The 11,700-nt window shown below is 44.9% G+C and overlaps 1 protein-coding gene across 2 annotated transcripts; it reads right to left on the bottom strand.

The window, feature by feature from the left end:
- Positions 1–1,354: 1,354 nt before the first annotated feature.
- snx12 (sorting nexin 12) lies at positions 1,355–11,598 on the bottom strand. Of its 2 annotated transcripts, XR_010001031.1 has the most exons (5): positions 11,258–11,598; positions 5,058–5,153; positions 4,766–4,890; positions 2,814–3,058; positions 1,355–2,605 (listed from the first exon to the last, which is right to left on the bottom strand). XR_010001031.1 is itself a non-coding variant. In XM_003228914.4 (4 exons), exons 1-4 carry the CDS (start codon positions 11,420–11,422, stop codon positions 2,956–2,958), a joined length of 489 nt encoding a protein of 162 aa, XP_003228962.1. In that variant the 5' UTR covers positions 11,423–11,598; the 3' UTR covers positions 1,355–2,955. The 2 variants fall into 2 exon arrangements, 1 of the variants encoding a protein (XP_003228962.1); XM_003228914.4 differs by having other exon boundaries at positions 1,355–3,058.
- Between the last annotated feature and the right edge of the window lie 102 nt (positions 11,599–11,700).

Below are 11,700 nucleotides of genomic sequence, written 5' to 3' on the forward strand. Positions count from 1 at the left end.
TTACAGGGAGAGATCCACTCCCTTGTTTAAGGAGCTCCACTGGCTGCCGTTCATCTTCCGGTCCCAATTCAAGGTGCAGACCATCATCTATAAAGCCCTAAACGGTTTGGGACCCACCTACCTCCGTGACCGTATCTCCTTCCATAAACCTGCCCGTTCTTTGCGATCATCCGGGGAGGCCCTGTTATCACCATTGCCTATATCCCAGGCCCGCCTTGTAAGTACAAGGGAGAGGGCCTTTTCTGCTGTGGCCCCCCCCGACTGTGGAACTCACTATCTACTGAAATTAGGCAAGCTCCCACTCTGTTAGCTTTTAGGAAAGAATTGAAAACATGGCTCTTCCGCTGTGCTTTTGGTGAGTAATTTCTGTTATAGATCTCCGTATTACTCCCCTCCGAACATCTATCCTCTAGATTACCCCTTCCAAATGTCCCTGCCCATAGTGGAGTACTTCTCTGTCCCTCTCACTCCGGGTTTTATCTCTGTGTTCACGCGGCCTGCCCTTGCTTTATTGTTTTTTTGATTTCTTGATGTTCTGTTTATTATTATTTATTGTATTTTGAATGGTGCTATGATATGTTGTTTTTATATCTTATTATGTTGTATTGCTCTGGGCATGGCCCCATGTTAGCCGCCCCGAGTCCCCATTGGGGAGATGGTGGCGGGGTATAAATAGTTTTATTATTATTATTATTATTATTATTATTATTATTATTATTATTCTGGAACATGGCCATACAGACAAGAAAATTCACAGCAACCCAGTGATTTTGCCATTTTCTTTCGCGTGAGGAGCAACTTGCAAAACTGCAAGTCGCTTCTGGTGTGAGAGAATTGGCCATCTGCAAGGACGTTGCCTGGGGAACATTGCCCAGACGCTCGATGTTTTATCATCTTTGTGGGAGGCTTTTCTCATGTCCTCGCATGGGAGGGTGAAGCTGACAGAGGGAGCTCACCTATTCATCCTCGACCTGTCAGTCAGCTATCCTGCTGACACAAGGGTTTAACCCACTGCGCCACTGGAGGCTCCATTTTGGCCATGAAAGCCTGCAATAACAACCTTTTCCCATGTTTTCAAGATAGAACCAATTAGGAAGACATTTATAACCCGGGGGAAAAATTGTGTTACATAATGTAGTAATATAAAATAATCTATATTATACTGTATGTTGTTGTTGTAAGAGAACTGTTGCTGTATAGGCCTGAGTGCTGAATATTTGTTCTCATGAAAGTGGTATTTTCCTCAAACACCATCCAACTGGTGGGAGATCTAGCAAGCAGCACAGAGATTTCTTTCTACGGTTCTCCCAAACATCCCAGGAAAGCAGCCTATGACTGAGAGGACACAGACATGTCGGCTTCACAGTGGTTTAATATGAACAAGTCTTGGACATTACATTGGACAGTCAACTGAAGACATAAGATTGCTGAATTAGAAGCCCCACATCAGTATATATATATATATATATGTACAGCAGCAAGAGCCTTTGATCTTCTGACTTGTGCACCAAATGAAATAAAGGGTTTCACAAACCCACAGCGAATGCAGATTCACCAGGCAACAGCAGGAAACCGCCCTCCGATGAGAACGTGAGAACCTTTTCGACGGGAGCAACCTGCGCTGAGGCAGCATTTTCAGAATGAGTTGCTTTGGCAGCTGAGGAGAACAGTCTTCCCTGCTCTCCAATCACCCCACAAATGAAGAGTGCATTTCCATCGCTTCCTTCCCCCCAAAAAACATGCAGGGTTTCATGTGCAGCTTCTCCTTCCTGCCCCCAGTGTCACACTCCATCGCCCATGCGGAACAGCGGAAGGTGCAGAAGAGGCAATGTTGAAGTCACTTTATTACTTGCCTTGGTACTCTACATTCCCACATACATACATGCTCTGTGAGAGTAACAGCGGCCCCTTGTTTGAATCGAGTGAAGACACCCTCATTCCCCGACATGCCTTTCGTGACACCCACAAGACCTCCAAAGCAGATTAAATATTAAAAAAGAGCAGAGAACTTTGCACCTTAACCCTCAGTGGGTGCCGACCCAATCCCCGAGGAAAGTTTCTGTGAACCATAGCGGAGGCTTGCCAAGGGACTCAAAAGGCAAGTTGCTAACCTCTCTAGCTTGGCGAGGCTCATTTGTGATATTCCCCGCCCCTGTCTGGAGTAACACTGCAACTTCAAGAATCAAGAACCGGCTAAAGAATCCAAGAAAGGCTTCATTTGCCCAGACTTCAACAAGCTTCCATTTTTGAGAATCCTCAACTTGTTTGCAGAGCCTTGTATATCCTAGAAGCAGCAGGAAAGTGCCTCTGGATAGGAAGTCCTTTCTACCTGTTGCCAACTCATCAAACTGAAAACATTCTAGGGGTAAGATTAGCAGCGAAGACCAGAAATACCAGGGATGATGGATTTGTGGACAACGGCCACTTGTAAACTCTTTGCAACTGCTCTCTCAAAGGTGCTTCCAAGCTTTTTTTCTTTTCTTTTTGGTCTACCATGCCCTCCTTTCCACAGGGTAAACATTTGCTGCTTTCTGCTATAATGGAGTAGAACGCTGAAGGGATCTTTACAATGGCTGAGGAAGGACCTTCATGATGCACGTGCTCTCTAGCTGCATACATGCACAGGCTTGAGACGGTCCCCCCATCCACACCTGCACACTGTCTCCCTCAGCCTCCTTTTCCCAGCAAGTTCTACGCATCCATCAACAGGTTCAGCTCTTTGCAGCTCCTCACCTTTTATACAGAGATCGAAGACAGACGGAACTCAACTCTGCTGCCTGACAAAGGGGATGTGGTGGTGTGGCAGGCAACACCGAACAAAAGTGGGCATGGGGAGGGGAGGGGAAGAAGTTGAGAGAGAAAAAAGCTGGTTCAGAAGAAGAGAGTGTAAAAATAAACGTCATTTTTGCAGGGGTGGGGTAGGGGAGAGGAAAAAATGGAGGACACCGGGCTCCCCTATTGGCGGACCTTCCCTGGGACGTAATTCCTATCAATGATCTCCTCTTGCAGGAACATGTGTAAGCAGCGCTCGTTCTGTGCCAGCGGGTGTCCAGCGATTCTGCCAGGAACAAGGGGAAACAACACCATTGTTAGCAAATGGCTACCTCGTAGCACCAGGAAGAGAACAATCCTGTTTTAAGCATGATGACTGTCAGAAATATTAAAAATTAACTAGGTATTAATTACAAAAATGTGAGTCAAGCACTGAAAGGGTTAAATGGATGCAATGACTCAGGAAAAGCTGAAGTTCTGCATAAACAGGTGTGCCAGCAGTTTAGTAGGCCGCAGTCTGAAGAGAATGCATCATTGTGAGGTAGGCCTCTGTGTGAGAGAAGACCCAGTGAGAGAAGCCTCAGTGTTAGTAGGCCCCATGTGAGAAGCTTCGGTAAGAGAAACCTTAGGTTAAAGGTCTCATGAGTTACGCTCCAGTGTGAAGGCTGCGGTGTGTAAAGCTACTGTGTGAAGCTCCTATGTACGTTTGGTGTGAGAGGAGGCTCTGAGAGTGAAGCAGTTATCTTTATGCATAAGAAGCCCAGTGTGGAAGCAAAGAAGGAAGTACAGTAGAGTCTCACTTATCCAACATAAACGGGCCAGCAGAACATTGGATAAGCAAATATGTTGGATAATAAGGAGGGATTAAGGAAAAGCCTATTACACATCAAATTAAGTTATTTTACAAATTAAGCACTAAAACATAAGTTTAACAACAAATTTGACAGAAAAAGTAGTTCAATACGCAGTAATGCTATGTAGTAATTACTGTATTTACGAATTTAGCACCAAAATATCACAATGTATTGAAAACATTGACTACAAAAATGCGTTGGGATAATCCAGAATGTTGGATAAGCGAATGTTGGATAAGTGAGACTCTACTGTATAAAGAATTTTCTTTGTGTTATGGAAACCTTGATCTTGTAAGTAGTGCAATCATATTTTTTACTATAAAGAAAAGCCTCCTAAGGAAGAAATAACATTGGTCTCTGTGTTTTTGTTCTTTTTATCACTTTTGGCTACTGGTCACACTGCTGGTAATAAGTTACTCTGCAATACATTTATGAGGAGGGTCTTTTGTTAATAAGCCCACTCCCTCAACAATGACAACAAAAACTGGCATTCCAAGGCATTCATGACAGGAGGCAGTAAGGGCCAGAGATTCTGCAACTCTGGGCAGCCATCTTTTCTTCATGCTTGCCACCAATTCCACTTCTCCAGAGCCTTCTGGGATACACATAAGAAACGGAGGGATAGAAAGTTTCTTCTTTTGACCCTTTGTGATTTTGGGTGGCTCTGTAGCATCATGTACTGAACAACATTAGAGACTGGGCCTACATCTTAGCTGAGAATCAGGCCTGGAAGACAGGTAGGAAGGTCTGTGTGTGCATGTGAATAAGAGATCTCAATGAAGGCTCAAAGTGCTTCCGGAGTGCAGCACAAGACTACGAAATAAGGGAAGTAACCAGTTCTAGAGTCTGCTTGTGCTGTGAGGCTTCCATGACCATTAAAACCGTAGATCTTTACATACATGTATGTCACAGAGATACACGTTTTACATCTGAACTACTTTGCTCCAAACAAATCAGATTTTAGAATTTCGTAATGCACAGCAGAGGCCTTGTACAAATCTCCAGAAGGGAGAAAAACAGATTGCTGAATCACAGATTTGTGTGGTTGAGGAAGTGGGTGCAGCCTTACTTCCCCTCAGTCAGGGAAGGCAGAAGCCAAAGCATGTTAAGAAGCCCTGCCCAGAGGAAGTTTGCCTTACTTGTTTATGAACTGTTCTAAGCCCTGTCTTCGTTCTTCTATGAAGGACTCCTCAAAGATGCCCTCATCTCCTCGGAAAGGGAGCTGGCGTTTCAAGGCTTTGCCAGGCAGTGGAGGCACTACAATCTGAAAGGGAAGAGCATCGTATTAGGGTGAGCGGTGACACTCTGACCGCTGCTTCTCCCTACAGAGAAGAGATCAGGGGAGGTATCTCTGCCACACTGATCTCTACTGAAAACCAGTAGTGGGAATTGAAGGAGAGCCAGAGCTGATACTCATCCCATCATACCCACCTTACTGTCACGTTCCAGCTCATTTTTCAGCCACTCAAAGTCACTGTATCGCCGCCTCACGCAGGACTCTTTCAGTTTGAAGATAGGCAGGTTTGTCTGCAAGGAGAAAAAAACGTTACCACCACAACTCGATTAGCAAACTCTTCAATGGCGAGGGTCCGTATTACAAAGTCGTTTTATGCTCCCAGACCTCTTTCCCCCCTCATTTTTTGTCTAGCTGGATGGGTTGTTAACAGCATTGGGAAGATTGCTGAAGGAAAGCAGGAGAAACACAGTTTTGGTGGCAGACTGCAGTAAATCGCCTCTGGCTTTAAAACAAGAAACAAAACAGTAACCTTTTTGTGGCATCTCCTTTGCATCAGCAACCCTTAGATTTTACATTTTTGTCACACAGAGAGGTCCCAACACAGAAAATTCTGGAAGCTCACTCTCTCCAGATTTCCCCCCACAGGGCAGCAGATCTTGTTTAGGGCCCACGCCCCTAGCAAGCCTTCCATCCTCTACTAGTCATGAGGGGGCTTTTTCCACGAGGAAAGGTCTAAAGAATAACTTCTTATGCCGCATCCTAGATCACAGATGATATCTGGAGAGTCAGGGCAACAAGGATATTGCTAGCCGAAGTAGAGGAGGGGATCTCTGTCATCTTTGTATGTATTTTTATCTTTTACAATTTTATCTTGTAAATCGCCTAGAGCATCTTGGATGGAGGGCGATTAATAAGTAATTAAATTATGATGTTGATGATCTTTGGACAGCCATGTTTTTGTCTTTGAGCTCACAAATGCCATCAAGTGTGAAATACACATAACTTAATTTATTCTGTGTAATAAATTATCCTGTCTTCCAGTATTAAAAAACTCTAAAATCAGGACAGTAAATAAAAAATACCACTAAAAAACCCAGGAATTTCAGACATGAAGCAATTAGAGCCAGCTAACACCGGGAGCCCCGATGGCAGTGTGTTAAAAGCACTGAGCTGCTGAACTTGTGGACCGAAAGGTCCCAGGTTCAAATCCCGGGAGCGGAGTGAGTGCCTGCTGTTGCTCCAGCTTCTGCCAACCTAGCAGTTCGAAAATATGCCAATGTGAGTAGATCAATAGGTACTGCTCCGGCGGAAAGGTAATGGCGCTCCATGCAGTCATGCTGGCCACATGACCTTGGAGGTGTCTACGGAAAACGCCGACTCTTCGGCTTAGAAATGGAGATGAGCACCAACCCCCAGAGTCGGACACGACTGGACTTAATGTCAACTCCCAACAAAGGAGTCCCCCAGGCAGTAAGCAGCCAGACTTTGAAGCTGAAAGGCTATTCAATGCTAATCAAGATGGCCAATTGCAACATTCACACCTGCCTCAAAGAAACAAGAGTTCTTTCTCTCTCTCTGAACATTCCACAGATATTCGCTTTGTACGCGATTTCCTGCTACTTGGCAGGGGGTTGGACTGGATGGCCCATGAGGTCTCTTCCAACTCTACTATTCTATGATTCTATGATATATAAACCCCAATTGCCTAATTTCCAACAGAGCTCACAACCTCTGAGGACACCTGCCTTAGATGCAGGGGAAACATCAGAAAAGAATGCTTCTGGAACACGGCCATACAGCTCAGAAAACTCACAGCAACCCAGTGATTCTGGCCATGAAAGCCTTCAATAACTTAATGTTAGCCCTTTTCTCCCCAGGCAACCCAGCCAGCCAGTTGCAAACTGTCTGCAATCAGGACCCATAACATTAGTTGCCACATCTCTACATTCAATATTAAGAAGGGGGTGAGACAACAGGAAGTGACAGAAATCTACCCCTTGAAAGGGAAATCCACTCCTGGAAGAGTTATTATCGTGGGGAAAAGGGGTCTACACTGAAGCTTTATCTCCGATCCTTGTTTCCACAAGCCAAACTGTTCAAAATCCAATGATCACAGGGATAGGAAGTGAAGTGCAGTCTTCCTAACGGAGGCACAGACAGCAAAACAAACACCACAGGGGTAGTAATCCTTTCCTATGCTAGCCAAAACTAACATGTATGTGTGTTTGTTTGGTTGGAATTAAAAATGTACCTATTCCTACATATAAATTCAACTTTAAAACAAACCTGCAGAACCTATCTTGCCTGTAACTTGGGGACTGCCTGGACTCATTTCGCAATGGCACCAATCTACACAAGGGATCCACAGGTGTTTTTCAGGGTATCCCAACCAATTTCTCCAAGAGAAAAGAGAATGACAAACACCCCCCAAGAATTTGTCTACCAAATACTCCACTGCAGCTTTTGGCAAATGACACAGAGCTCTTTTTACAGAGAAAAAAAAAACACAAAATGAAATGTTTTACACAGATAACCAGCAAGCTGCACCAACAACCAGCGATTGTGGAGGAGGAATTGTCAAGTATTTCACACCCCTTTATCTCTCTGGTCGCTTGATTCTGTCTAGTGTGTATGAAGAGCCCAGGACTGGTTCAGCCAGCAGACCCAGGAAGGCTCCAGCTGCAGCCAACCCTTTGCTATGAAATGAGGCCTCATCTAGCAAGAGAACAGTTCAGGAAAGTTAAACTGTTACCAGCAGAGACAAGGTTATCAGTGCTGAACCTTCTGGAAAAGGCTTTCAATACAAATGTGGTTCTCCCACAAAACACAGGCCTCTGTTATCACCCAACAAGCAAAATGAAGCCTGAATAGATAACACAACGCCCATTTACTCCCCATGTCTTGCATTCTTTTCCACCAACTTCAACTTTGAGGGTGGCATTCCCTCTCCTTTTCTGTAGAGACCAATACAGCACTGGAAATTAATATAAAGGCTACCTTCATACAATATACAGACAGTCCCCAAGTTACAGAAATCCAACTTGCATCCGGCTCCTAGTTAAGAATGGGGCTGAGACAACAGGAAGTGAGAAGAATCTACATCTAAGAAGTGAAATCCACTCCTGGAAGAGGTATTATCCTGTGGAAAAGGGGTCTCCACTGAAGCTTCATCTCCAATCCTTGTTTCTACAAAAAGCCAAATTTTCCAAAATCCAATTCTCACAGGGACAGAAAGTGAGGTGGAAATGTCTAAACAGGGGAACAAGACAGCAAAGGAAACACCACTGGGCTGTTAACCCTTCTCTATGGTCTCAAAAACTTGGCTGAAGTTACACTTTAAAAATGCACCTATTCCAACTTACAAACAAATCCAACTTAACAACAAAGCTACAGGACCTATCTTATTCGTAACTTGGGGACTGCCTGAATGCCTATTTGGCAGTAAGTCCATGTAAACTCAATATGGCTTCTTTCCAAGAAGACTGGGCTCCACCTGTAACCCAATGTTTTCCAAACGTTAGTCTTCCAACTTGTTTTGGACTTCAGCTCCCAAAATTCCTGGCTGGGGGTTCTGGACATTGGAGTTGCATTTAGCGCTCTAGAAAGGGGAGGCTATGGCTGGTAGGGGGACGATGGTTGTTGTAATTGAACTCTCCCTCTTGGAAGGGGAAACCATAGCTGATGGTTGCTGTGGTCCAAACCTCTCTCTGAAAGGCGAAACCAGGTCTAGTGGGGGGATAATCATAACAATAATAATAATGTATTATCGAAGGCTTTGATGGCCGGAATCACTGGGTTGCTGTGAGTTTTCCATGCTGTATGGCTGTGTTCCAGAATCAGCCAGGCTTTGAAGCTGCAAGGCATTTCAATACTAATCAAGGTGATTAATTGCAACATTTACACTTGCCTCCAACAGATAAGAGTTCCTTCTCCCACCGTGGACATTCCACAGATATTCCACCCCACTTGCCTTGTTTCCAACAGACCTCATAACCAGGAGAGAAAGCTTCTGGAACATGGTCATACTGCCTAGAAAACTCACAGCAACCCAATAATAATAATAATAATGGCCATTGTAGCCTACCTTTCCCTCCAAGAATGGGAATGCCATGCTTGTTGGGTGGATGATGGCTTTTGTAATCTTATCCTCCCTCCCCTGGAGTAGAACAACTACTTTCAAAGTAAGTATAGTGTTCCCTCACTACTTCGCGGTTCACTTTTTGCAGATTCGCTGTTTTGCGGTTTTTCAATAAACTCTAAAAGGCTATTATAAATTTTAAAAAAATTACAATTTACAGCCTAAAGAAGGGAGGAAGGAGAAGCCAAAAGGAGCCCAAGTGGCAACGGGAGGAGAAGGAGGCGATTTATCAAGACACAATTGGTTGATAAAGACTTAAAATAGTGTATAACTACTAAAATAATGTATAAATATTAAAATAAATATAGTGTCCCTACTTTGTGGATTTTCACTTATTGCTGGTGGTTCTGGAACCTAACCCCAGCGATAAGTGAGGGAACACTGTACCGCTCAATTAAAGACGAAATAACACTTTCAAACCAGAAACTGATTTTTTTTCCAAATTTTGTTACATAGTGTAATGGCTGCTGTAACCAAATCTCCCAAAATGGGAAGGCATGGCTGGTGGGGGCATAATCCACCCTTCCCTCCCCCAAATGGAGGTTTAAGTGGGTGGATGATGGCTGTTGGAGTTCCCTTTCTAAAACTGGAACCTCCAAAGAAGGGACAATGGCTGTTGTAACCCAACTCCCCATCAGAAAAGGAGAAGCCAAACCTAGTGAGAGGAAAGGGTGGGCAGCTATTAATATGGTGGTTGCTGTCGTCTAACTCTCCCGGAATGGGAAGCAGTGGCTGGTGGATAATTGTTCCTACAGTCCAAGTCTCCCACCCAGAATAGGGTCTCTAGTAGGTGGGTGATGGCTCTTGCAGTTCAATCCTCCTGGAATAGGAAGCCATAGCTGGAGTGGGCGGGATAATGGGACGTTACCATCCATCCCTTCCCTCGCAGAATGGGAAGACATGGTTTGTGAGGGAATGATGGCATTTGTAGTCCAACACATCCCTCCCAGAATGGGGTTTAAGTGGGGGGTGACAGCAATTGTAGCCCTGCCCTTTCCTCACAGAATGGGGCTCAATGGAGGGGGTGATAGCAGTTGTAGTCCAACCTTTCTCTCCCTGAATGGGGCCTAATGGGGGATGGTTGCAATTCTAGTCCAGCCCTTCTCTCCCAGAACGGGGTTTAATGGAGGGGATGATTTATTTATTTATTATTATTTATTAGCACCATTTATATCCTGCCCTTTTCGCCCTGAAGGGGGCTCAGGGCGGTTTACAAGTATATATACATACAATATATTATATTATACAGTAGAGTCTCACTTATCCAACATTCTGGATTATCCAACGCATTTTTGTAGTCAATGTTTTCAATACATCATGATATTTTGGTGCTAAATTTGTAAATACAGTCATTACTACATAGCATTACTGCATATTGAACTACTTTTTATGTCAAATTTGTTGTATAATGATGTATTGGGGCTTAATTTGTAAAATCATAACCTAATTTGATGTTTAATATGCTTTTCCTTAATCCCTCCTTATTATCCATCATATTCGCTTATCCAACATTCTGCCGGCCCGTTTATGTTGGATAAGTGAGACTCTACTGTACGACTGTATTGCAATATTATTAGTAATATTGCATGTAATATAAATATACAATTATAATAGTGAATTATAATTATTATTACATTGTATTACACCATAATATTATTATTAATATTACATGTATATCTAATATAGTATAATATTAGTATAGTATAGTATAATATTATTATATCATTAAATTGATACAGGAGACATGGTGGAAAGGTATCTTCCTGGCCCCGCCTTCTTAATTCTGCTCCAGAATGGCAGTTAGACCTGGGGGGGGGGGGGAGGGGGAGTGCTCAAATGATGGCATTTGTAGTCCAACTCTTCCCTCACAGAAGGGGACTTAATGGAGAGAATGATGGCAACTGTAGTCCAGTCAGAAGGGTTTAATGAGGGAATGATGGCATTTGTAGTCAACTCTTCCCTCCCAGAATGGGGTTTAATGGAGGGGATGATGGTAATGATAGTCCAACTTGTCCCTCCCAGAATGGGGCTTAATGGAGAGGACGATGGCAATTGCAGTCCAGTCAGAAGGGTTTAAAGGGGGGGGGGGGATGATTGCAATTGTAGTCCAACCCTTCCCGCCCAGAATGGGGCCTTATGGGGGGACGATGGCATCTGTAGTCAGGGGCTCAATGGAGGGAATGATGGCAGTTGTAGTCCAGCCAGAAGGGTTTAGTGGAGAGGATGATGGCCTTGGTAGTCCAGCCCTTCCCTTACTCGCATGCGGAGCTCGTAGCTGGTGTACCGGGCGCGGCCGACGCCCACGGTCTGCGGGTTGAAGATGTCGATTTCGAGGAAGTTGCTGGGCGGCCCGTAGGCGTCCGTCAGGTCCTGGGGCTTCGAGTTGAGGCGCCGCGTGTCGGCCACCGTCGCCTCGGACATGGCGCCGCGAGAAAGGAGGCAGGCAGGCAGGCAGGAAAAGACCAGGCCGCGCTCACAGCCGCCGGAGCCGCCGCCTCAGCGGAAACCGCCCTCCTGCCGCCACTGCCGCCACAGCAACCACCTTCTTCTCCTCCTCCTCGGCGCCGCAATACATGGCGCCCGCCCCGGAATCTGGGCGGAGAGCCGCCGCGTCGTTTCCGCCCTGCATAATCCCACCCAGAATCCATGGTTCGAGGTGGAAGAGCGCTCCAACCCCGCAACGAGAATTAACATACATA

Source organism: Anolis carolinensis, unplaced genomic scaffold (genome assembly GCF_035594765.1).
Source record: "Anolis carolinensis isolate JA03-04 unplaced genomic scaffold, rAnoCar3.1.pri scaffold_12, whole genome shotgun sequence".
Classification (NCBI taxonomy): Eukaryota; Metazoa; Chordata; class Lepidosauria; order Squamata; family Dactyloidae; genus Anolis; species Anolis carolinensis.

Excerpts from the sequence above, each read along its gene's own strand:
- snx12 (XM_003228914.4), bottom strand. The coding sequence starts at position 11,422 with ATGTCCGAGGCGACGGTGGCCGACACGCGGCGCCTCAACTCGAAGCCC. Across the intron at positions 5,154-11,257 it reads GCTACGAGCTCCGCATGCGA|ACAAACCTGCCTATCTTCAA; the intron begins GTAAGGGAAGGG and ends TTCTCCTTGCAG. Across the intron at positions 4,891-5,057 it reads AGCTGGAACGTGACAGTAAG|ATTGTAGTGCCTCCACTGCC; the intron begins GTGGGTATGATG and ends CTTCCCTTTCAG.